At 60.9% G+C, this 25,490-nt stretch overlaps 1 protein-coding gene across 1 annotated transcript; it reads right to left on the reverse strand.

Annotated features, from left to right (window-relative positions):
* Positions 1–396: 396 nt before the first annotated feature.
* Positions 397–22,158, reverse strand: ALDH1L1 (aldehyde dehydrogenase 1 family member L1). The gene is made up of 21 exons (XM_055557704.1): positions 21,791–22,158; positions 21,103–21,268; positions 19,854–19,955; positions 19,229–19,318; positions 17,530–17,667; positions 14,787–14,912; positions 14,359–14,450; positions 13,633–13,780; positions 12,229–12,348; positions 11,302–11,429; positions 10,644–10,794; positions 10,423–10,493; positions 8,397–8,502; positions 6,942–7,029; positions 6,474–6,567; positions 4,196–4,295; positions 4,028–4,126; positions 3,350–3,515; positions 2,254–2,359; positions 1,605–1,804; positions 397–834 (listed from the first exon to the last, which is right to left on the reverse strand). The coding sequence occupies exons 1-21, from the start codon at positions 22,156–22,158 to the stop codon at positions 779–781; spliced, it is 2,715 nt and encodes a 904-aa protein (XP_055413679.1). The 3' UTR covers positions 397–778.
* Between the last annotated feature and the right edge of the window lie 3,332 nt (positions 22,159–25,490).

Raw genomic sequence — 25,490 nt, forward strand, 5'->3', positions numbered from 1 at the left:
TGTTAGGAAAATGCCCATCACGGGGTCCACGCTCACCCCGGGGGGGACGGCCTGAGCCCTGACTCCCCTCAGAGCTGGGCCTCGGGACGGGCAGGCTCCACGTCTCCTGGAGCTCTGTCCACTCAACGAGGCGCCATGACCACCGCCTGGGTGCAGAGGAGGCTGGGAACTCTGCCTCCTTCAGGCATCCATGAGCCCAGATAAAATCCGGGAGTTAGGAAAGGAGGAATAAAGGCAAACAAATGTAGATGACTCAGTCTGTGCTCCTTCCTGTGAGTTAATAGAGACTGCCCACTGGCCCCTGCTCCCAGGTCCTGGCAGTCAGCCCCCGAGCCCCTGCCATGCCCAGAGTGACAGGAACACCAGCAGAATCTGTTTATTGGGCAACTCTGGGGGCTCCGGGTGGGCTGCTCACCAGAAAGACCCAGCCAGGACCAGGAGCTCCAGCTCTCAGTTCTGCCCCGACCCCATCCTCCAGAGAGGGGAGACAGGACTGGAAAGGCAGGTCACACCCCCTCAGACAGGGTGGTTTCCCTCTAAGGCTCGTCTCCACAACCAGCCCCAGGCAGGGGACAGAGCCCGAGAGCCAGGGCTCGTGGGTGGGCGGGGACACGGGTGCTGGCCAGGACCTTTATTCACATGGGGTCACTTCCTGACTGAGCCGGAGGTCACACAGATTGGGCAAGGTGGGGGTCCCAGATGGGGACAGGGGTGCAGTCCAGAGGCTTCCACCGCATTCAGGGTCAAGCCCACAGCCGGGACGGTCCTGAGACCCTCCTCAGTACTCGAAGGTAACCGTCTTGACCCGCAGGTACTCGTTCAGGGCTGCCTCGCCTGCAAGAAACGCCGTGCCAGGGGCAACATCACAGTCCCAGCAGCTGCTCTGGCGGGCGGCGCTGGTGTGCCCAGTGCTGTGGTCATCTCAGAACCTCCCCTCCATGTCACCCCCCAGACCCGCTTCTTCCATGGCTCCGAGGGGCCCTGCTGCTCTCCCGCACGTTGCTGCCCCAACCAAGCTGGGCACCAGAGCTGATCCCCCACAGAATCCAGGCCCCAGCTGCTGGCTTCCACAGTGGCAGAGTGGGGGGTGGGAGCCACCCCAAGTCATGGAGCGGCCAGGGAAAGGGGGGCATCTGGAAGAGGTCTGCTTCCCCAGGAAGGCTGGGCCCAGTGCCACCCTTTCTGCCTTGGCACTCACGTCATCCTCTCGGGTTCGCCCGGCCCCCTATGGGCTCCCTCTATGAGGATGAAGCCTGAGCCTGATTGGGGCTCCCAGGCCCCCTTAATCTTGCCCTTGCCCACCCCCCGGCCTACTCGAGCACTCAGCCTCTCTCTGTAGCTCCAATAGCAGCTCCTCCAGTCGCTCAGGTCTCAGCCCACTCCAAAAGGCCCATCCAGCCCCCAGCTAAAGCCACTGTCCAGCCTCCTGTTCAGACCACTGGACACCTTCTAGCAGGATCTGACTCCCTGCCTTGGTCACTGGCTTGTCAGCTCCCAGAAAGAAGTAAGTGGCATCTCATCAGCTCTAGCCTGGCCCCTGGGCTGAGCGGCCTCTAACAGGTGTTTGTTGAATGAATAAATGAAAGCAGGTATGGCTGGCTTACCCAGGTCTTTGCCGAACCCTGACTGCTTGAACCCTCCAAAGGGAGCGGCCACGTCAGTCTTGTTGTATGTGTTGACGAACACGGTGCCAGCCTCCAGCTTGTCGCTGACATACAGGGCCTTGTTGATGTCCCTGGTGAAGACTCCAGAGGCCAGGCCGAACTCCGTGGCGTTGGCCCGAGTCAGCACCGCGTCCACGTCGCTGCAGGGAAAACCAGGAGGGCCTCCTTGAGGAGGGCAAGGGGCCAGCCCTGGACGGAGAGCACCAGGAGGTCTGCACCCCCGGCCCAGGTGGAGCCCGACACAGCACAGGGCCGAGAACGGTCAGGCCTGCCAACCAAACTGCAGATTCACGAGCGACATAAATGACTGCTGTGCGCGCCCCTGAGCCTTGGCCAGTTCACGATGCAGCCACTGGGACTCAAGGCGGAAGCCAGAGCGCTGTGGAGCTGGAGAGACGCGGAGGACACCCCCGGCGGGCCTGAAGCCCTGCAGCCACCCCCAGCCGGGGTCTCCTCCTCTGTGCCGAGAGGACTCTGCGGGGGTCCAGCTGCGTCCACAGCCCCACCGGTCTGAGCTCCCTCCCCGCAGCTCACGTGAAGACCCCGGTGACCAGGACAGGCTCTCAAGAGGCCTAAGCGGGACCCCTACCCGTCGGCAAACCGGGAGATGATCATGACGGGCCCAAAGGACTCCTCCCGGGCTATGAACATGTGGTCCTGCACGTCTGTGAAGACCGTCGGCTCGAAGAAGAAGCCTGGGGGGAGACGAGGGATTTGAGACCCGCTGGTGTCTCCCCTGCACCGCACGCCAGCCACAAGCCTCGGGGACTTTCAACCACACGCCTCAATGGCAGAGCTGCTGTGTCCACCACCAGGGGCAGAGCTGTCGCTGGACACACCTCCTCCCATCCCGACCACCGCCCCGCAGGCCCTACACTCCACAGAAATGTTTCTGGTGTCAGAAAGGCTTTCTCTAACTATTTCACCTCTGGACACAGAGTCGTGGGCCCTGAGAGCCGTTGGACTGAGATTGAATTTGGCACAATTCAGGGAAAATCAAGAGACTTGAAATGTTCTCTCTACTGTTTCGAAGAACAACAACAAAAAGATGAATTTAATAGTGTTGTTAGTTGCTTAGTTGCGTCTGACTGCAACCCCATAGACTGTATCTCACTAGGCTCCTCTGTCCCTGGGATTCTCCAGGCAAGAATTCTGCAGTGGGTTGCCATGCCCTCCTCCAGGGGATCTTCCCGATCCAGGGATCGAACCCATCTTTACCCTCTGAACCACCAGGGAAGCCCCTATTAATTTAATAAAATATTCCATGTTTGCATATATTTACAAATTATAATGGCAATTATAATTTTTAAAACGTGTGTCATGTATGGACACTTGTTGACTCACAGGATGTGGGTGTGGCCTGTATTCACTTGTCTGCAAAGGAAACGTGCCCCCCAGCTCTTGGAGCTCCACAGGCCAGTCTCTGCACCCTGCTACCCCATCCTGCTCACACCCCTCTCTGCCCCCACCACAGATAGCTGCATGCTGGGGTCTGACCTCCAGCTGGGAGGAGGCTGTATGCAGGCCCTACACCTGGTCTGGCAGGTGTCCCAACAGCCAAGCTCTCCAAGCCCTGAGATCCTAGATGGGAGAGCAGAAGTCTGGGAGCCCAACTGCAGGGGCCTGGGCCCCAGACACTGCCCCAGAGGCCATGCCACCTGCTGCCCAGTCCTCAGGTCTCTGACCTGGCCGAGGAACCTGCTTCCCGCCGCACACCAGCGTGGCCCCCTCCTCCATGCCACGCTGGCAGTACTCCAGCAGCTTCTGCAGGTGGGCCAGGTGATTCTGCGGCCCATGGTTGGTGTCCCGATCCAGGGGATTGCCAATCTTCATCTTCTCCACCTCCTCCACCTGCAGACGCCCTCAGTGTTGCCTGGGCTTTTGACCGTGGTCACCGCCTGACCTGCTCCCACATACATATCTTTGGTGACCGACCACTGGGCCCTGAAGAAAGTGCACACTCCAGACGCTGGCCTCTGGAACCATGTTCTGGTTCCAACCTGCCTTCTGGGTTGAAGCCTCAAATGCACCCTCTGTTCAAGGGCATCTGGGCTTGGTGTGGGAGCTGGGATGGTGCAGGTGTGCAGGGAGGGGGAGGGCAGATGTGCGGGGAGGGAGGGCAGGTGTGCAAGGAGGGAGGGCAGGTGTGCAGGGCAGGGGGCAGGGAGAGGCAGCATGTGGGTTGGAGCCGTGGGGCTGCTGCTTCTTGCTGAAATACTAAAGTCCAGGGAAGACTTGCCACGGCCGCCCCTAGGGGTCCGGGACCAAGTGGCTGGTGCTGGACTCCACTGCCCGGCCCTCCCTGGCCCTCAACGCCCTGTAGCTGGCAAGCACGCAGCACCAGGCCCGGCGACGGGACCTACCACTCTCCGCACAAACTGGTCATGGATGGAGTCCTCCACAAAGAGCCGGCCGGCGGCGATGCAGTTCTCGCCTTTGTTGAAGAAGACGGAGCTCATACCCTGTGCGGAGGGGAGGACAGCACTGGGTTATGACCCCTGGGGCAACCCCCCGCCCCCCGCAGTGCTCACCATCTGCACGGCCTTGTCCAGGTCACAGTCCGCGAAGATGAGGAGGGGTGACTTCCCACCCAGCTCCAGGGAGACCTTCTTCACATTGCTCAGGGCGCAGCTGAAAGGGACAGGGAGAGATGGGCTGGGACACGGGGTGGGGGACACGGGACACGGGACATGGGACATGGGATGGGGGACACGGGACATGGAATGGGGGACATGGGACACAGGACATGGGACATGGGATGGGGGACATGAGACATGGCACATGGGACACAGGATGGGGGACACGGGATGGGGGACACAGGACATGGAATGGGGGACATGGGACAAAGGACATGGGACATGGGATGGGGGACATGAGACATGGGACATGGGACACGGGATGGGGGACATGGGATGGGGGACACAGGACATGGAATGGGGGACATGGGATACAGGACATGGGACACGGGACACGGGACATGGGATGGGGGACACGGGACACAGGGCACAGGACATGGGACATGGGACACGGGATGGGGGACACGGGACATGGGACATGGGACACAGGACACAAGACATGGGACACGGGACATGAGACATGGGACACAGGACATGAGACATGGGACATGGGACATGGGATGGGGGACACGGGATGGGGGACACAGGACACAGGACATGGGATGGGGGACATGGGACACGGGACATGGGACGGGGGACACGGGATGGGGACATGGGACACGAGATGGGGGACACGGGACACGGGACACGGGGGCTGAGGGCAGCTCCAGTGCAGGGTCACTCGGAAGAGCAGCCGAGGATCTGAGCTGGAGGGTCCCTGTGAGGCCAGGTCCGCACCTCCTCCCCTCCCCCACCCCGGCTCCCCCACACCGTCCCAGCGCAGGCCTTGCTGTCGTGGCCCCTCCACCCCCCCACACCTTCTCTCCTTTCAGGCTGACCCCAGAAGGAGGTCATGGAGCCCCACTGGCCTGCGACCCCTGGCTGCCGGGAGCCAGCACAGGAGTTCCCACCCATGACAAAGGTCATGCGGAGAGGACCTGACATGCAAAGGTGAATCAGGACTCGAGAGGCCCCCTGGACCTGCCCGAGCACCTACCCCAAAACCAAAATCTGTCTGTTTTACTATTTCACGACTTTCACCAACTCTTCTGACATTAACGGGGGGCTATCCCCGACCACCTTTCTCTGAAGAAAATCAACTTAGAGCTCTAGTTAATAATTCTCCTGGGCATAATAGGAGTGTTTCAATTCAAACCTCTCTGATGACTTTCTAGCTTGCCTAACAGGTTTGTTCGGACTCCTGCAGCTACGCATGTGATTGCTCACAGCCTCCCAACTACGAGAGGCACGGGAAGCTTAAGATATTCTAACAATGCAGAGCTTCTCAGAGAGCTAAAATTGTTCGAATAGAACTAGTAGAGGATTTCTTTGTTGAGCTAATGCTTGCTGCCAAGTTTCCATATCCCTTACCTACTGTGTCCCTGGGAGTGTATTGATTAATATAGTTGGTATATAGAAATATAAGTAGTAGCTTTAATGTTTGTAACCTTGGACCCTTGAGTTAATTCTTTTCTTGTTATAGCCCACCACACTTTTGCCCTATAGGAATGCAACTTTATCTAATGCTTTTGGAGGGTGGCGCCTGACTTTAGTATAATCACCTTTAGAGAAAAATAAGTTTTCTGAAGAAAGGGTCATAAAATGTTAACAGGCTTCCTGGCCAGAAGATGATGTAAATCACCTAAAGCTTTTGCATATGATAAGTTTGCAGAAAGAAAGCCTGGCTTCCATAAGGATCAAGGACTGCTGACCTTGCATGACTCCCCCTACCCCCATTATCCTCTATGCACAACTTAACGTATAAAAACTACTTTGGAAAATAAAGTGCAGGCCTTGCTCACGGAAGCTTGGTCTCCCCATGTCATTCTTTCTCTTTCCTTTTCCTTTTCAGGCTGATTCCCTGGAGTGCAGGGGCCCTCTGCGTTCACTTTCCTGCCTGGGCTTCTAAGACCCACTTGAGAAGGTGCCTAAGGTGGGGCACCTTCAGCTATTCAAGAGGATGCCTGCAGCCTACGTGAACAGAGCAAGTCCTGTGCTGGGGCTTTATTGGCTTTCTGCATAAACCAAGGAATATCAGCCTCTTTTCTCTCCTCTATTTTCTTAACTGCAAAATTCTTTCCTTATCTCTTGCTCTATTTCTCTCAGTCACTGACGCTGTCCTCCCGAGGGAATCCCTGGATCCAACCGGGGCTGGACCCCGGTACCTGGCCCCTCTGCCCTCTCCACCACCTACCTTTTCATAATGTGCTTGCCGACCTCGGTGGACCCTGTGAACCCGATCTTCCGCACGTCCGGGTGATCTGACAGTCTCTGGCCAACCAGTGAGCCTTTGCAGGATGGGCGGGGGGAGGGATCAGGGCAGCCATGGAGCCTGGCCACCCGTCTCCAGCCACCCAGGGCCAGACACCCCCGTCCTCCCCAGGGGCTCAGAACCTCCACTGGGAGGCCTTCTAGCCTCTCAAATTCAGCGTGTCTGAGACTCAACTCCTAAGCTTCCCCAGGCCCGCTCCCCTTCCTTGTTCTCCATTCAGTCAACAGCCTCTCCTCGCAGTCAGCGGTTGCAGCCCACAGTCACGCTCCCCAACCCCCATCCAGGAGTCCCCCAGTCTGGGGCTCCCCCAGGCAGCACTCCCACCAGGGCAGCCCCCTTCATGTTGGGGCACATCACACGGCAGGCCTTGTGCCCCGTCCCTGGCCATACCGGATCCCGGCAGGACGTTGACCACGCCCTTAGGGATGCCCGCCTTCAGGGTCAGCTCCGCAAACTTCAAGGCTGTGAGTGGGGTGACCTGAGGACACAGGACAGGTGGTCAGGTCCAGAGGGCTGGGCAGTGGGAGCTGGGCACCAGGCTGCTCGCCTCAGCAGCTTCCCCCGCAGCCCGACGCCAGGCCTGGGCCCCCTGCACCTTCCCCCGCCTCCACCTGTTTGTGCCAAGCCCTGGGGCACCAGGGCCATGCCCAGAGGCCGAGGGCACTCCTCTCCCTGGCCCTCAGGACCACCGGCCCTCCTCTGCAGCTGCCCATGCCCGCTGGCCTCCGAAAGCTCCCTGGCGCCCAGCCTCACCCGCCCGCCCTGTGTGATGCTGCTGAGGCCAGCCTGCCTCCATGCCCCCCAGTCTGGGGGAAGCCTGGTTCGGGGGTCTGTGCCCCCCACTCCACCATCGCTGGGCCTCTGGCTGAGCAGTGCCTGGGTGGGTGCTCAGACTCTGAGGGCCTGGGCGAGTAGACTCTCCAGGGACTACTGCCTTGACCTGTCAGCAGCCCCCCAGCCTCAAGGGAGAAGTTAAGGGTCACCTCAGGGGCTGCAGCGATGCTTCCGTGAGCAGACGTGTGTGGAAGTCAGTGGGGAATTCATTGTGTGTTAAAGTGCCTGAGGAGTGTGGGCCTCTGGTGAGCCAGAATCATTGCACTGATTTCCATTATGTTAATACCGTTGAGGCCCAACCACCCCAAAGGTGCTGTGGGAGTGAGACGCCCCAGCCCACTTCCCCAGCATCAGCTCTGCCGCGCCTAACTGATCTCTCTGAAGTCCAGACGAAGGACGGCAGCTCGTGTGGTGACCCCACCACAGGCCACGCTGCACAGGCTGCTCCAGTGCAAGGACCCCGTCACGTGGCTTCTCCGAGAAGGACCCCGTCACGTGGCTTCTCTGAGAAGGACCCCCACGTGCCACATGGCTTCTCCAAGAAGGACCCCCATCAAGTGGCTTCTCTGAGAAGGACCCCCAACACGTGGCTTCTCTGAGAAGCCCAGTTGGTGGACATACAGGAGCTTCCCCCGGATGTTTGGGGTTTGAAGCTCCAGCTTTAATGGTAGACGCCCCAAGCTCACAGCCCAGAGTTGGGTCCTGGGGCACATGGAGGGGGCACACAGCTCAGGGGGGCTGAGCTGGTGTCCCCAGAAATGACGCAGATGCTCACCAAGAGGCTTCATGCACATCCTGGTTAGCCTGAGTGGCCCCGAGACCCAAACACACCAAGTCTGCCCTGTGGGCTGGCCCTCGCAGGCTGCTCTTACCTGCAGAGGCTTCTCCTTCCCGCCCGTGTGGGGTTGCGGGGGAGTGTGGGGGTTGAAGGGGCCTGTGGCCTGCCCCTGCCCTGCCAGTTAGCGCCCACGCCCTCCAAGCCCTCAGGCCCCGGGCCGCGCCAGTACCTACCTGGGCAGGCTTGATCACCACTGTGTTGCCCGCGGCCAGGCAGGCGGCCGTCTTCCAGGACAGCATCATCAGGGGATAGTTCCAGGGGATGATGATGCCGCAGACCCTGTCGGGGAAGGAGGCCAGCCTTCGTCTGTCTGCGCCCCCGGAGGCCCTGGCTGAGCCTCATGGCCGCCTCCCTCCTCTCCAGGCCAGACCCTGCTCAGGGCCAGCGTGCAGCTGCCTGCCTGGGCAGGGTGGTGTGCCCAGTCTGCGGCAGCCCCTTCCCAGGAGGGGTAATGGCAGAGGACGCTGCAGTCTCTGCTGGGACACCTTCTAGGGACACAGCCTGGAGCCGCCCAGGAGGAGGGTGACAGCGGGCAGGCACGGGTGGGGACAGGCAGGGCCTGGGAGATGGTCTGGGACCACAGGGGTGGACAGGCGGCCACAAGAGCGGGTCAGAGGGCATGAGTGTGGGCAGGAGGATGTGAGAGACGGCCAAGTGTCACTTGGGTGTGTGTGGATGAGGGTCCTCCTGGGCATCAGGCCAGGGCCGTCGCCATGGGAACAAGGAGGATGTGGTCCATCTGGGGGCCTGAGGAAGCCCGCACGCTGTGCGCTGAGAGGTGGTGTCCTGCGTTGGTGCCGCCCCGTGTCCCAGACAAGCCTGTGGCTGGGCAGTGTCTCCACGGGGGACCCCCACGTCCTAGAGAACTACTGGTGGCACCGCGGGGCCCTGCTTCCTCCTGACCCTTAAACCTGGGCACGGCAGCCCCTCTCTGCGGGTCAGTGAGACGAGCTCATCCCCAAGGGGGCCCCTTGAAGACCAGGCGACTGCCGTTTCCTCACTCCCACTGCTGTCTCCATCACCGTCTCCACCACCGTCTTCACCACCGTCTTTATCACCTTCTTCACCATCATTTTCATCACCATCTTCTCCATCGTCATCAGAGAATGGTTCCCCGAACAACGACAGCCTGGCTGAGCCCAGCAGTGGGAGGAGGGTGCTCAGAGACCAAGGCAGACAGGTCAGTAAGGAGCCACTTGGCCGGCAGAGCAGGAGTGCAGTGCAGACTGGGGCCAGCCTGGGGCCCACACACCTTCCTGGGAGTGGTGGGGTGTGCTAAGGGGTTAGGAAAGCTGGTGCCCACCCCAGATACACCCAGCAGACCCAGAGGGACTGAGCTGGAGAGGGAGCAGGGCAAGAGCCCTGGAAAAGAAGGAGAACTGGGCTGGAGGCTCCAAAGCTGAAACCCTGCAGAAACTTGCTGCCACCAGGGCTGGGTCGTGCCTGCGGCCCTGCCTGAGGGGGTGACCTTATCTGGAAACAAGGTGTCTGGCAGGCGGGGTTTGCAAAGGAATGAAAGATAAAAGTGAAGTTGCTCAGTTCAGTTCAGTTCAGTCGCTCAGTCATGTCCGACTCTTTGCGACCCCATGAATTGCAGCACGCCAGGCCTCCCTGTCCATCACCAACTCCAGGAGTTCACCCAGACTCACATCCATCGAGTCAGTGATGCCATCCAGCCATCTCATCCTGTCATCCCCTTCTCCTCCTGCCCCCAATCCCTCCCAGCATGAGAGTCTTTTCCAATGAGTCAACTCTGCATGAGGTGGCCAAAGTACTGGAGTTTCAGCTTTAGCATCATTCCTTCCAAAGAAATCCCAGGGCTGATCTCCTTCAGAATGGACTGGTTGGATCTCCTTGCAGTCCAAGGGACTCTCAAGGGAGTCTTCTCCAAGCCCACAGTTCAGAAGCATCAATTCTTCGGCGCTCAGTCATGTCCAACTCTTTGTAACCCCATGGACTGTAGTCTACGAGGTTCCTCCATCCATGGAATTTTCCAAGAGTACTGGAGTGGGTTGTCATTTCCTTCTCCAGGGGATCTTCCTGACCCAGGAATTGAACCCAGGTCTCTAGCATTGCAAGCAGACGATTTTACCATCTGAGCCACCAGGCAAAGGAATAGCTCTCTGATAAACATGTGGCCGGGAAGAGACCTCTGCGCCCCCACATGCATTCCTGGGAAGTGCCCAGCCCATGACTCACCCAATGGGCTCCCTCCGGGTCATGGTCAGGTTCCGGTTGGGTCTGGCCTGGTTGATGGGGATGGTGGAGCCCTGGATGAAGCAGCAGTGGCATCACTGGGGGGTCTCTGGCCACCTCCCGCCGGGCAGCTCCCTGCACCCAGGCCCAGGGCGGGACAGGACTCTCTGTCCCGAAGCCCCAGCTGGAATTGGACAGGATGGCTGAGGTGCTCAGAGCCCCACCTGAATCTTGTCGCACCAGCCAGCAAAGTAGCGGAAGGTCTGGATGGACATGCCCACATGTGTCTTCAGGGCCAGCGTGTAGACCGCACCTGCGTCCAGGGCCTCAATGGTGGCCAGCTCCTCCTGGTGCTGCTCCATGAGCTCTGCCAGCCTGGAGGGGGCAGCAGGGGTGGGGAGGGGGGGCGGGCCTCAGGCTGGCACAGCCCGCCTGCCCTTTCAGGGGTCTGCCCCCGACTCAGTCTCTGGCCTCAGTGTCATTATCTGGAGGGGCTGCTGTGGGCTCCTTGGAGGTGGGATGCCCCTCCATGTGAAGGCCTCACCTCTGGGAGCAGGGTTGGGGGGTCAGGTGGAGACCACCCATCCAGAGCCACCCTCAGGCTTGAAGGTGGCTGACCCGTCCTTCTGCTCCAGCCACCGGCAGGCCCCAGCACCCCAGTCTGCTCCCAGCTTGCTGGCCCCCCAGGGACCCCCAGGGAGGCAGCCCCCAGCTCCTGTCTGGCTGAGCGGCCATGAGTGGGAGCACCCCGAGTCCTCCCTGGGCTTCACTGGGAGGGGGTGTGACATGGGAGACTCCTCCCTGAGGCCACCATGTGCAGTAGCAAGTCCTCCCAGAAGTGCCCCTGCACCTGGGGAACGGGGATGGGGGCAGGGCTTGCACCTGTACAGGAGGCGGCCACGGTCCCGCGCGCTGATCTTCCCCCACAGTCCGTTCTCAAAGGCGTCCTTTGCAGCGGCCACGGCCTTGTCCACGTCGCTGACTTGGGCCAGGGACACCTGGCAGAGGACCTGCAGGGGCGCCGAGCCCTGACGCCCTCTGGGCCCCCTGGGCGGCCCCGTGGGGGAAGGCAGGGCTCATTCGGGGGGGAGCGGCCGGCAGGAGGGGCTGTGTTTCCACGTCCCCTGGGGTCTTCGCCACCCCGACCCCAAACAGGGCGACAGACGCAGACTGCTGCTCAGGGTCTTTGACCAAGAGCAGAAGCAGACCCACATGCTGAGGGGGTCCCAGTTGGGAGGTCTGTTTCTTAATAAGCCTGCCTGAGCCCCTGGATCCTTTGCCCTGAGGGTGCCCACCTGCCCTGCTGCTCAGGCCTCCACCTAGACGGGCCGGGGGTGGGGGTGGGGCTGAGGCTGGTGTCTCCAAGTCCATGGCCCAGGAACCCGCACGGCCTCCCGCCCTGGGGTCCCCAACAGTGGCCTGGAGGTGCTGACAGCCCCTGACGGGCTCGCTTGGGGGTCCTTGTCTGGGTCCACACAGCCCGCCTGTTACTCTCTTTAAACCCCCTCAGGACCCACGTTCTGCATCCCAGTCCTCTGTAGGTGTGCGTGTATAGGAGTGTGTCCATCTCAGAACGTGTGTGTGTGTGTGTGAACTTGACTGCCTCTCCTCTGATGTGATGCCCGATGGCCACAGCCAAGGAGTCTGAGAGCCTGGGATGCTGAGGGCCTCAGCGAGGGGGGGGGCCTGATTCGGGGGGGCGAGGGGGAGGGGAGGGGGCCTCCCAACATGGGAGGGTGTAAGTGGACAGGAGAGGGCCCCGAGAGGTCATGGAGGGTGGCGGCGCCGAGGGTCCGGGCCTGCACTCACACTTCCGTCTGTCGGGTTGATGGTCTCGTAGGTCTTGCCACCCTCAGCGTCCACAAATGTGCCCCCGATGAACAGCTGATGGGGCATCCGGAGGGTCAGCTTGTTCACGGCTTTTTCCACCTGGGGGGCAAGGACCTCAGGCTGGAGCTACAGGGGCATCCCTGACAGGCAGGGATCCCCCCCAGAGACATGGGGACTACTTGCCCCACCAACCCTTCAACACACAAGCAGGGGCCTGGGGTCTTCTCACCAATCTAGCCCTGCTGCCCGGGGCCGTCATGCAGGGCAGAGGTGACGGCTGAGACAGGGACGCAGGGCCAGCCTGCCGGCCGAGCCTCCCTGGCCCCAACCCCAACCCTTGGGCTCCACACTCAGGAAGTGGCACGGCCCCTGCCGCATTGCATGCACATGGGGCCTCGGGGTGGCTTCTCCCCTAAAGTCCATGACCCAAGGCCAGCCTGGTGTCCACCCCGGTCTCCTCTCCTTCTTTCATCAGCCTTGTCCCCAACTCCCAGCCAGACAAACCATCACAAAGCCCATTCCTATAGGAGCTGTAGCCTAACTAGACACCCCAAGGGTGGTTTTTGCAAAGTTTCTTTACAAATAGGTCTGCGTTACTTCCTCACACTTCACACACACGAGCTGAATGTACAAGGCTGTTTGTTTTCCTTCTTGGAAGCGAAAGTGTGAAAGTTGCTCAGTTGTGTCCGACTCTTTGTGACTCCATGGACTCCAGGCCAGGATACTGGAGTGGGTAGCCTTTCTCTTCTCCAGGGGAGCTTCCCAACCCAGGGATCAAACCCAGGTCTCCCGCATTGCAGGAGGATGCTCTATACCAGCTGAGCCACCAGGGAAGCCCTTCTTGGGAAACCATTCCCAATTCCTCTCTCTGTCCCACTCGGTCTCTCTCTCTCCTGCGTCAACCAAAGGCCTTTAATGCAGTGACTGGTAGCCCAGGTGATGGAAGAGCCGGAGGCTGAGCCCAGCAGGAAGCTGCTGCCAGTGCTGAATCAAGACGAAGGGAGGAGGTGGTGGAACCTGAGCGAGGGGTGAGGGTCAGCAGGAGGTGCAGGACGGGAGCTGGAGGCCACACCAGAAAACCGCCAGTGGAGAAGGGGGCGGGAGAGACGCACTGTGGACATGTCTCCTCGACACCGTTTCGTGCCCTGAATCTTAGACAACAGTGTCCTCTGTAGAGTCTGCCCCACGTCCTGGCATCTTTAGGCTGCTCAGAGTTACCAAGGGGAGCTTGATCACCAAAGGGCAGGCTCTTGGAGTCCTGGCCTTCTGGATGCCCAGGCTTCCCCGGGTATCCCCGTGGACCCACTGATGTGGGTGCCTGTGGGTGTGCAGGCTCACACAGCCCGTGCGCCCAGGCCTGCCTGCGGGGCTCCCGGGACTCACGTAGTCGATGGCGCACTCGGCCTCCTTGTCGTCCCCTCGCAGCTTTCTCACTAACAGCTGGATGAAGTCCCCGAAGGTGGTTGCCATGTAGACATCTTCATTTTCCAGTTCCAGGCCGTCACACAGCTCCTTGACTTCCTCCACCAGCCTGGAGGACAGAAGGGGGAGAATGGGAGCCTGGACAAGGCCCGGGGTCCTGCCCTCCTCTTAGCAGAGCTGGTGGTTCTGCTCAGCACCCAGAGCGTGGGTGTTGGTCTAAAATCAGTCTTGAAAGCCCAGTTTGAGGATTCAGAGGCTCTGGGCTCAAGTTCCGGCTCCATCAGTACCAACTTGTGGTCAGTTGCTTGGGAGGGCTTGCGATTGCTTTAAAACTGCTCCAACACAGTTTGCTCTTCCTCCTGTGAGGGTGGGGGTCTCGGCCCCCTGCCCTGCCCTGTGCCTGCCGAGACCTTCTGGGGTGGTGGTCCTCATCTGTCTGCTTGCTGGGCTCCCGCTTGCAGAGCCGTAAGCAGCCAGCTACATGTCCAGGCCCAGAGTGGCCACTCCGGGGCCGTGACCCCACCGGGGATGGACACGCCCGCCCACCAGCTGTCCCACACCAGATGGGCACAGGCCTGCACACCCTCATCCTTTCTGGATCTCTGACCCACACAGTGCCCGCTCCTCAGTTTGGGGGTGACTTCGGACTCAGAGACCCCGGGGCTCCACCCCCGTCCCCCACCTCACCTGACAACGTCCACGGATGCGGCCCCGGACTTGAAGAAGTCCGTGGACTCGTCCACCTCCGGCACGCTGGGAAGGATCCGCTTCCAGGCACCCTGGAGGGCCGGGCAGTGAGAACGAGCCCCCAGGCCCAGAAGGCAGCCCCTGGTGCAGCCTGGCCCCAGGCGGGCCTGTCCCCTCCGGGCTTTGCTGCACCCAGGGCCGGATGGTCCTTGGGTGACCACCTCCCTCCCAGTGCCTGGCCACAGGCCCTCATGCCGTTGGGCGGTAGGACTCAGCAGAGGAAGGAGGGCCAGGGGACACCCGGAGAACAGAACCACAGCGTGCCTGAGGCCAGGACATACGGACTCCGAGTGTACACGCCCCGCCCCCAGCAGAACACACACCCAGTGCACGCACGCCCCCACCACAGCAGCCCGCCGGCTCCTCACCCGCACAGCCTCCGCGGTGCCCAGCTCCTCCTCTGTCAGCTCCAGGGCGCTGCTCTCTGCCCTCCCGAAGAAGTGTGCGGCTGGGACCATCTTCCCGTCCTCCAGCTGGATGTTCTTCACCAGCAGCTGCGACGGGAGGGCCATCAGTGCCCCGGGCTACCCCGCAGCGGGCACGCACTCGCCCCCATTCTCCCCTAGGCAGGCCCGGACGCAGGGGGGCATGAGGAGGCCAGATGGGCGGGGGTGCGGGCAGCGGTCGCGGGGACCCGTGTCCACCCCAGCACGCTCTCAGGCTTGGAAACCCACGATGGCTGTATTTGAAGAAGGAAATGGCAGCCCACTCCAGTATTCCTGCCTGGAGAATCCCATGGACAGAGGAGCCTGACGGGCTGCAGTCCATGGGGTCACACAGAGTCGGACATGGCTGAGCGACTCACAACAACAATGGCTGTATTATTCTATAAAACCAATGCCTGCGTGTGAGACGGAAGGCATCCCAGCACTGCCTTGAAGGCCAACGGAGAAAACAGGTAGTCACCCAGCACCCAGCACCCAGCTTGCGGAAACCGCGTGGAGGCTGGCCCCGGTCATGAGGCTCCCTCTGGGTGGGGGAGCGTGTGCGCTCACGGCAGAGAATGTGTCTGCCAGGTGAGACGCTCTGTGAAGAGCGCCCCCCGCCCAGAACTGGAGCCGGGTTTCCTGCTCACTGCCCCCCCCCCACCGACTGCTGCCTCCCTGCTCTGGAGCCCCAGCCCAGCCAAGTCCAGCTGGACGTTCCTGAAAGACCCTCAGCCAAGGGCCACCACGACTGCCGCTTGGCCTCGCGCTCCCTCAGGGATGTCAGGGAGATTGCGGCCCAACCCACATGGCTGGTGCCTTCCTCCGGCGGCTGCTCCAGGACCTGCACCCAGGCCCGTCGTCCACCGCTGCTGGCAGCTAAGCTCGGCCCCGGCTAGCAGAGAGGCCCGCCTCTCTGTGACCACCATCCTCTTCTCGGTCTGCCTTCCTCCATAATCCTGCCTGGGTCTGCTGCGGGAACCTGGCCCGAGACAGATGCCCTCATTCAACTGCAGCACCACCCACGAAGGGACACCCAGGCGCTGTAACCCTCAGGTGGCCTCGGGCCAGCAGGACAGTCACCCAGAGTGAGCTCTCACCGGTCCAAGCTAAGCTGCTCCCTGCCCTGGACTGTTCGCACGGCCGCCACCACGCGTTCGGCATCCGCAGCGTCCCCTGAGGTTCCCCCAGTGCTCCAACACCCCTGCCTGCCCTCCTTCTTCACTGGCCCTGGTACTTTAGGGCCCAGGCCACCTGCCCACCACCTCGTGTGGTGAGTGTCACGGTGAGTGGCAGGCCCGAAGCCAGTGGGCAGGGCCGGAGCGCAGCTCTGCCGCGGATGAGTGTGGGTCAAAATAGACAGGGATCTGAATTTCTTTGTTTCAGTTTTCTACTTGGTAAAATGGTGAAATGCTAACACGGATCTCATATAGCTGTGGGGAGAACTGAATTGTTTTAAACAGAGCGTGGCTCTCAAGCACACATCAGTATTTAGTTGCATAAATCCTGGGTGTCACCCTGAGCTGCAGTTGCTAAAGTGGGTCAGAGCAGCTTATGTGCCCGGCGGGACTTCTGTTCAAAGAGAAGGAAACTGAGCTCGCTCTGTGCACGTGGACTCTGCTGGGCTTAGACAAGGCCTGGGCACAGGGCTCCCTGGACAAGACCCCCTGACTCTGATGCCCCCCAGGGCCCCCAGCTCAAGACCCTCAATTACGCCCAGGCACAGGGCTCCCAGGACAAGACCAACCCTGACTCTGATGCCCCCCAGGGCCCCCAGCTCAAGACCCCCAATTACGCCCAGGCACAGGGCTCCCAGGACAAGACCAACCCTGACTCTGATGCCCCCCAGGGCCCCCAGCTCAGGACCCTCAATTACGCCCAGGCACAGGGCTCCCAGGACAAGACCAACCCCAACTCTGACACCCCCCAGGGCCCCCAGCTCAGGACCCCCAATTATGCCCAGGCACAGGGCTCCCAGGACAAGACCAACCCCGACTCTGACGCTCCCCAGGGCCCCCAGCTCAGGACCCCCAGTTACGCCCAGGCACAGGGCTCCCTGGATAAGACCCCCCGACTCTGACGCCCCCCAGGGCCCCCAGCTCAAGACCCCCCATTACACCCAGGCACAGGGCTCCCTGGACAAGACCAACCCTGAGTCTGATGCCCCCCAGGGCCCCCAGCTCAGGACCCCCAGTTACGCCCAGGCACAGGGCTCCCTGGATAAGACCCCCCGACTCTGATGCCCCCCAGGGCCCCCAGCTCAAGACCCCCAGTTACTCCCAGGCACAGGGATCCCTGGACAAGACCCCCCGATTCTGATGCCCCCCAGGGCCCCCAGCTCAAGACCCCCAGTTACGCCCAGACACAGGGCTCCCTGGACACGACCAACCCTGACTGACCCCCCACAGGGCCCCCAGCTCAAGACCCCCAATTTCACCCAGGCACAGGGCACTCTGGACAAGACCCCCCAACTCTGATGCCCCCCAGGGTCCCCAGCTCAGGCAGGGCACCTGGCCAGTAAGAGTCCAGGGCAAGTCTGGGACGGAAAAGTGGCCGACCCAGCAGGTGAGGGTCTTCCCTCCTGGATTCTGTGGTCTCCTTTCCCTGTTTTCTCCAGAATGGCCGGGAGTCTCCCTGCGGGGCCCGAGCCCACAGTACAGACCAGGAGTCGCAGCAGCACCCTTACCATCCGGCCGTCGTTCCCGAAGAGGATGAGGCCCGCTTTGGTGACCACCCCTGGCCGGTGGGCGCCCGGGATGGGCAGGTCCTCTCCCTCAGGCTCCAGGCCCGCAGTGCTCAGTGTCGAGTTGAAAAACGTCAGCTTCTGTTGGGGACCGGAAACCAGAAGGTGGAGATGAGGGGGGGCCCCTGCGACCTACCGGGCAGTGCTGAGCGGGCTGGTGATGACGGGCTGTGACGGCATGGGGCCAGGACAGCCCAGGTGTCAGTGCCCGGAGCACAGATGAGACCTGGGCAGGCGGGAGGCCCCAGAGGGGGCCCCTCCCACCTCACATGGGACCGTGACCTCCAACCCCAGGGTCAGACACCTGCAGAAAGTGTGCTCAGCCAGCACCGAGGGAGGGCCTGCCTGGGGACGCGTCACGGCCTGGCCGCGGTGCACAGGGGGCTGGTGGTGGCAAGGCCAGAGACCCTGGACGGTCTGGGAAGCCCGCCCACGAGCAGTGGTTCAGATGGTCAGGGGCTTCGTGGAGGACAGGGCTGTCCTTGAAAAGGCCTGGCTGAAGCCCCCTCACCCTCAAGGCGAAGGCGAATCAGGGTTGGACTGGGGTCTCTGAAGGCTGCTCAGTTCAGTTCAGTTGCTCAGTCATGTCTGATTCTTTGTGGCCCCATGGACTGCAGTATGCCAGGCCTCCCTGTCCATCACCAACTCCCGGAGTTTACTCAAATTCATGTCCATCGAGCCAGTGATATCCTCCAACCATCTCATCCTCTGTCATCCCCTTATCCTGCCTTCAATCTTTCCCAGCATCAGGGTCTTTTCCAATGAGTCAGTTCTTTGCATTAGGTAGCCAAAGTATTGGAGTTTCAGTTTCAACATCAGTCCTTCCAGTGAATATTCAGGACTGATTTCCTTTAGGATGGACAGGTTGGACCTCCTTGCAGTCCAAGGGACTCTCAAGAGTCTTCTCCAACACCACAGTTCAAAAGCATCAATTCTTCAGCATTCAGCTTTCTTTATAGAGCAGCTCTCACATCCATACATGATTACTAGAAAAGCCATAGGTTTGACTAGACAGACCTTTGTTGGCAAAGTAACGTCTCTGCTTTTTAATATGCTGTCTAAACGGAGACCGGCCTTGGAAAGCCCGGAGCAGATGAGACAGCTCAGTCACACAGCAGAGCTTAATTTAGCTTCTTTTGCAAGACAAGCAAGACCAACTTGACCTCAGTCACTCCTTGCTTGTGTCTCTGGAAATCATAAGCAAAGTTTAAACTGTTCCTCAAAATTGAAATTAAGTGACCTTTAGCCAAATCCCTATCATTTAAGAAAACTCGTGTGACAGGCAGTCACTGCCTCCTCACTGTATAGCCTGCTTCGTGTCAGCAGACTGCGCGTGGTCTGGGGGCTCCCGGCTCCAAACCGTCTTTTGTGTGAGTGCTCAGCACCCAGGTACTAAGCACCACGTTGGTGATTCACTGCTTTCAGTTCTGCTGTTTCAGAGCTTTGACCGCCGGGGGTGAGAGTTTGACCCCAGAGCTGCTGCCTGGCCTGGAGGCCTCGTGCGTGCGGACCCCACCCTTCCAGGACCCGGGGGGCTGGGGCTGGGGTCTGCCAGTGGCTAGTGATCACGTAGTTCACACGTTCTGGCAGTTCAGCAGCAGGGGGCCCAGGAGCACGGCCCGTCCCGGCCGTAGGGACACACCTGCCCGCAGGCCTCCGTCCAGGCGCCCGGCACCTTGTCGTTCCCACGGATCCAGTTATGAATGGCCTCTGCTGGCTGGTCCCAGTCGATCTGCAGGGCAGGACGAGTGTGCTCAGCGGGCCCTCCCTGCGCTCCAACCACCAGAGCCCCAGCCCCGGCCTTCCCTCCTCCCCATGGGCCCTCCTGACGCTGGGTGGAGCCTGGGAAGGGGCTGAGGAGCCTGGCTTCCTCTGAATCCCAGAGCTGGGCCAGCCTCCCCCTGGGGCCTGGCTCTGGGTGTGCGTGGACCCTCGGTCTTTCATGGGATGTGAAGGGCAGGATGGTTTGTGGGGAGATGACGCTCTGTGGTCACAAGGACCAGGGCCTGACACACAGGGCCACCCCCCAGTTTAGGGCGGCCCCACAGGGCTCACCAGGTCCCTGGAGAGCACCCCCTGAGCCCCGATCAGAGACCCAGCCCTGCACCCCCCGGGATCCCCAACCGGGGCAGCCCCCAGGAGCCCAAAGCCCTCCCGGGATTCATCTGGCAGACGACCGCCCTCCCGCCAGCCTGTCTCCCTGTGGCCCCCGCCCTCCCTAAAGAGGAACTGGGGAGAGTGCAGACACCCAGTCCCTTGGCGCTCACCCTGGCCGTCTCCTTCCTCTGAATCCCCTCGTAGGTGGCACCCTCCTCGGGCTGAGGGAGTCTGGGGGCTTTGCCCTCAGCAATCAGCTTCACAGCCTGAACCTGCGAGGCAGGGGCAGGGGGTGTCTGAGGCATCGGGACCCTCCTCTCGGCCCCGGGCTCACAGTCTGAACTGTGGGATTGTGTAGATCCTCCCAGCACCACACCCGGCTCGGGACAGGCACCGCGGGATCTGCTTTGGGAACAGGTGGATCCGTGGCTGAAAGCGGGGCCCAGGGCTGAGGGGCGGCCCCCTCTGTGCTATGGAGACGCCCCCGTCTGCCCCCTGTCCCGCCGCCTCCCCTGCTGGACACGCTGCCCCTTGGGGCTGCACAACAGCTCCGACATCAACCCTTCGAGTCTGCCTTCCACCTCCAGCTCCTCAGAACCTCCTCGGACTTTCCATTCATGAATTCTTAGGGAAAGAGGGTTTCTTGTCCCCTGGAATCAGGAGGTGTGGACCTTGAGCCACCAGGGACAACTTCTCCTCCTGACCAAGGGCGCCCAACCTGAGGAGGAAGCTAATCAGACGGGAGGCAGAATCAGGGTGAAGAAACAGAACCCCCGACCGGCCTGAGCCTCTGGGCTCAGCCAGGCTTGAAGATGTCCCAGTCTGGAGTCTCCTCTCGGAAAGGAGCCCAAAATGTGCCTTTTTGGGCAAGGTTTGTTGAGTTGTTCTGACAGCTGTAAGCAAGTCCCATTTAATAGAATAGTGTCGTCGTTCAGTCACTCAGTCGTGTCTGACTTTTTGTGACCCCATGGACTGCAGCACACCAGGCCTCCCTGTCCATCACTATCTCCCAGAGTTTTCTCTGATTCATGTCTATTGAGTCAGTGATGCCATCCAACTATCTCATCCTCTGTTGCCCCCTTCTCCTTTTGCCTTCAATCTTTCCCAGCATCAGGGTCTTTTCCAATGCGTCGGCTCTTGGCATCAGGCAGCCAAAGGATTGAAGCTTCAGCATCAGTCCTTCCAATGAATATTCAGGACTGATTTCCTTTAGGATGGACTGGTTGGATCTCCTTGCAGTCCAAGGGACTCTCAAGAGTCTTCTCCAACACCACAGTTCGAGAGCATCAATTACATGTTCTAACCCTGCCTCTGTGAAACCCTGAACTGAGAGTCCCTCCCACCTGCAGAATCCTAGCCAGCTCAGGGCAGTAGCTGGCTCTGGGGAGCCCTGGGGTAAGTGTGCGGCCCTGCCCTTACCATGCCTTTGACGCCTTCTGGGAAGAGAAAGCGGTTGTAGAGGGAGCTGACAGTGTCATCTGGGAGGACCTCACACTCCTTCTGGAGCAGAAGGTCCCCGGTGTCCAGACCGTCATCCGCCCAGAAGATGGTAAACCCCCCTTTCTTGTCCCCATGGATGAGGGTCCTAGGGACGGAAGAGTGACACCTGAGTCCAGAAGGAAGGACCATAGAAAAGGGGGCCTGGGGGCCTGGGAGCCCTCCCCGCCTCCCCAGGGAGGATGCAAGAGGGAAAATGGCGTTTACTGATGCAACCGCATGCCAGGTATCGGGTGGAAGAAGCCCTAATGCTTCTTCCTTTATCCTTTCTGCCGTGTAACAGCCTCGCACGCCCCTTCTACAGATGTGGAGACTGAGGCCCAGTGAAGCGAGGAGATGTGTCTGGAGGTCAGGGGGCTGGGTCCCCACCGGTCCAGCTACAAGCCTGCCCTCTCTTCCGGCTCAGATGCCTGCCTCCCTGATGGTGCCTCCAACAGCTCCACCCTGCAGACCCGTGCCCTCTCCTCCAGAGCTATCTGCTCCAGGTGTCTCTAGTCCGTCTCTCTCTCTCTCCAGGTGGCCGGGCGGGGGTGGACGGCGTCTGGCAGTGCTGAGCCCTCGGGGGCCCCGGAGCGCAGCCGCAGAGCCCGGGGCGGCTGGCCTCTCTCACCAGTTGATGGCAGAGGCGCCCCGGTGGCGCGGCAGCAGGCTCGGGTGGTAGATGATGGAGCCGTGCCGGGGGGCGCTGATGACCTCCATGGGGATGAACTGGCTGCAGAAGGGCAGCACGTTCAGCTCAGCTCCCAGGGCCTGGTACTGCGCCACCACGTCGGGCAGGGCCCGCCCCTTGGCCCGCCAGCGGGGGAACTTGAACACTGGCACACCGTCCTGCTCAGCCTGCAGGCCTGCGGGACAGCGGGTGAGAGTCCGCCCCCAGCGTCCGAGCCCCTGCCTGCGGGGTGGGGGGCTCCTGCACCCCTCTCCAGACCTGTCCCTCACAGCACCCCCGCTGCCCAGCCGGGCTCTGCTGGGCAGCATGGAGCCATGGCCCCAGCCAGGGCCAGCCTCTGGGATGCCTTTGCGTGGACTGACCCTGCCGACTGCCAGGACCTCTGAGCGCCTGTCTCCCAGACACCGTGTGGCCCGTGACCTCTTTACCTACAGCCCCACGAGTGTGTCTCCCTGCCCCCTGGCTCCAATGCGCGGTCCCCACGTCTCCAGGTTTGAGGATGTAGCCCCCTCTGAGTCTGCCCCACCGCCCCCCTGCCCCCTGCGGGCATGATGCCCTGGGCTCTCTCCACGGCCTGCACCTGTCAGCTGCTCCCTGACAGGTCTGGGGACAGGTGTGGCAAGTGTGAGAGCTCCATCACACACAGCTGCCAGGTGGCCCTGGTGAGCCTCGGCCTCTGCCCTGGGTGCAGGGAGGCAGGTCAGCGTGAGTGGTCTAGACAGCGACCCTCTGAGGCCAGGTCGAGCAGCAGCCCCAGGCAACGGTCACTGTCACAGGCCGCACTGGGTGATGCTCCATCGTGGGAGCCCCCTCTTCCTTCGGAGCCAGGTCCCGCGTTCTGAAACATTCAGCCCTGAGGAGGACCTGGGGGCCTGAAGGCCCAGCCCTTGAGCTGAGGCCCCAGCTCAGCAGCGATTCTCACACCATTTTCCTTCTGGAGAAGTGGTGTGTCCCCGGGAGCTTGTTGGAAATGCAGACTCCCAGGCCCCATCCCATCCTGGGGGCAGAAACTCCAGGGCCGGGCGTTGGGGGGCAGGGGCCTCTGCTCAATAGCTGCCCCTGCCGGAGACAGGGTGCAGGGCTTGCTCACATCCAAGAACCCGGCTGCGGTGATTCCCACCTGGCAGCCCTTTCAGAGCCTGGGTGAGGGGAGAGGGGAGCTCGGGGTGTTCAGACTGTGGGGTCCTGGGTGCAGGCCAGCCTTCTCCACCACCCTTCCCTGTGATCTGCTTTCTTCCAGAAAAGCGCGGCGGTCAGTGGGCCCTGAGCAGGACCCAGGGTGGACCGCGTGTGATCACTTCAGGCCAGGGACACCCACACAAGGCCCGCAGGCTCCGCTGCCACCGCCGCCCGCCAGGCACCACTCACCGAGGGGGTCTGCCTTCCCGTCCTTGTCGGGCACGGTGAACACGCCCACCACCTCGTGGCCCTCCTCCCGCAGGCGGCAGTAGACCTCCTGGCCGAACAGGCTCTGTCCGATCACTGCGATCTTCATGGCAGCGGGCCGGGCGGGGGGACCTGGGCAAAAGGGACACAGCGTCCCACAGGGTGCGCTGGCCCAAGGGTGCAGCCCGCCTGCTCCACCCCACCCCCGGGCCCAGCTCTGGGCACCCTGGGTGGCCAGCTACTGTGGGGAGTGGTCCACCTGAGGGGCGGAAGGGGAGGCCACAGGGCTGAGTGGGGTGTGATCACAGACTCCGGACCCCCCCTGCCCGACGCCCGGAGCCCCCAGCCCAGCACCCAGCGCTGTGTGCGGTGTCCTCCCGGATCATCCGAGCACATCTCTGCAACTAACCCGCCCTGTGACCTCAGTCAGGTCACATCAGCTTCCGTCTCCTCATTTGCTGATGAGGAAGCTGCTCCTCAAAGGCTTCCAGCCGCAGAAAGCAGCGCGGGGCTGCGGACTTGGGGCCTGTCCGCTCCACGGAGCCTTTGGATGAACCCAAGTTCTTAAACTGAGCACAGTACCCCGGACCAAAGTCCCCCTTTATGCTGAATGGGCTTTGTATCCTGTTTAAGAAATCTTTGCCTCCTCCAAGTTCCTGCACACCTTCTCTTCACCTTCCGGTTGTCTGACAGAGGAGCAAAGGCAGTCTCCTCTACAAATGTTGCTGGAACTGCTAGACACCCACATGCGAAAGATGAGCCAGACACACATCAACAGTCTTCACAAAAAGTAACTGAAAATGCACCACATGTGAATGTAAAATGCAGACTACGAAACTTCTAGGGGACAACAGAGGAGAACACCTAGTACGTGGTGCTTTTCAGATTCAACAACAAAGGCATGATTTAAAAAGAAAAAAATAAGCTGGACATCATCAAGATTAAAAACTCCGCACGAGACGCTGTCAAATGAGTGAGAATGGTGTGTATATGGGAAGTATATGTGTGTAGTGTGTGTGCGGTGTATCTGTGTGTATGGTGTATGTGCTGTGTGTGTGGTACATGTATTTGCAGACATGTGTTTGGCAGAGTAAAGCCTGGAAGGACTCGCACAGAAATATTAAGAGTCACCAGGCAGGCTTTGGGGGTTTGAAAGTCTTTTGATAGCCATAATTATCTTTTTCTTACCAGAATGTTGTTTTTGAAAATATTGGGTGTATATTACTTGTGGAAAATTAAGAGGACAAAGAAGGTCCCTCTGGAAGCAGGGAGGCAGGGTCAGGAAAGCCACTGTGGAGCTGGTGGGCAGGAGCCCTGGGTGGGGCAGCCCTCCTTGAGCTTTGGTGCAGGGAAGGTCAGGTTGGGGGACGGCAAGTGGAGGAGGGAGGAGACCACAGCCCCTGTGGGACCTCCTCCCCAGGTGGCACCTTGGTTCCCTCCTCCCGCGGGGCTCAGGGACACTGCGAGGCTGCACCTGCAGCAGGGGGACCTTCGGGCTCTCCAGGCCCCCTGCCCAGTGGCCAGGCCCTGCTCAGGGCCCCTGTTCCGAGCTGCGGTCGGAAGGCCCTTGAGCTGGGCAATCAGCCACAGGCGTCAGTCCCAGCTGCCCTTTGCTGGCCCAGAGCCATCTCATGCCTGCAGTCATTCCAGCTGGGCACCTGGTGGTCCACACGCTCGTGACCCCCTCAGCCTGTGAGGTCACACTCCATCCGCGACCCTTCCCACGGTCCTGGGCAAGGGGATGGGCCACCGCGTAGCTGCCCTGGGTTCAAGATTTCCTTGTCTCCTAAAGGGACAGGGGCATCTCCCAGCGCCATCGGGAAGGTTCACGGAGGGGAAATTTGCAGAGGGTCCGCGGCCAGTGGCGGGCAGAGGCCCCAGATTTTCAGAATCAGCCTCAGCCGCTGAGGGCTATTATTATACCACCTATCAATTTTAGCCCAAGAAACTAAGATTCAGGGCTTAAGAAAGTTGCCTGATTTCTGGAAAATTGAGGGAGCAGGAGAACTGGGGTACCTGGTGGGGGTGCCTGCCTCCCCCAGGCAGGTGGCAGGTGAGGGGTCCTGACAGACCCCGGAAGGGCATGGGCTGTGAGCAGCTTGAGTAACGCAACACCCAGACCAGGAAGGGGGCTACCCTCACCCCCCGGCTAGAGTCTGGGGTCCCGTCTCCTCCCCGTGGGGAAGGACCGGGCCAGGTGGACTGGAGCTGTCCAATCACGAGAGATCCTTGCGCCCGGCCCCCCAGCTCTGAC

This window comes from Bubalus kerabau, chromosome 20 (genome assembly GCF_029407905.1).
Source record: "Bubalus kerabau isolate K-KA32 ecotype Philippines breed swamp buffalo chromosome 20, PCC_UOA_SB_1v2, whole genome shotgun sequence".
Classification (NCBI taxonomy): Eukaryota; Metazoa; Chordata; class Mammalia; order Artiodactyla; family Bovidae; genus Bubalus; species Bubalus kerabau.

What these genes read in the sequence shown, in the direction of transcription:
- ALDH1L1 (XM_055557704.1), bottom strand. Translation starts at nt 22,158, where the DNA reads ATGCTGCCCAGCAGAGCCCGGCTGGGCAGCGGGGGTGCTGTGAGGGAC. An exon ending in CGTGGCCGCCTCCTGTACAG is followed by an intron (nt 10,795 to 11,301) that starts GTGCAAGCCCTG and finishes TGCCCCCTCCAG; the next exon opens with GCTGGCAGAGCTCATGGAGC. An exon ending in GGCAAGCACATTATGAAAAG is followed by an intron (nt 4,296 to 6,473) that starts GTAGGTGGTGGA and finishes TGTCCCTTTCAG; the next exon opens with CTGCGCCCTGAGCAATGTGA.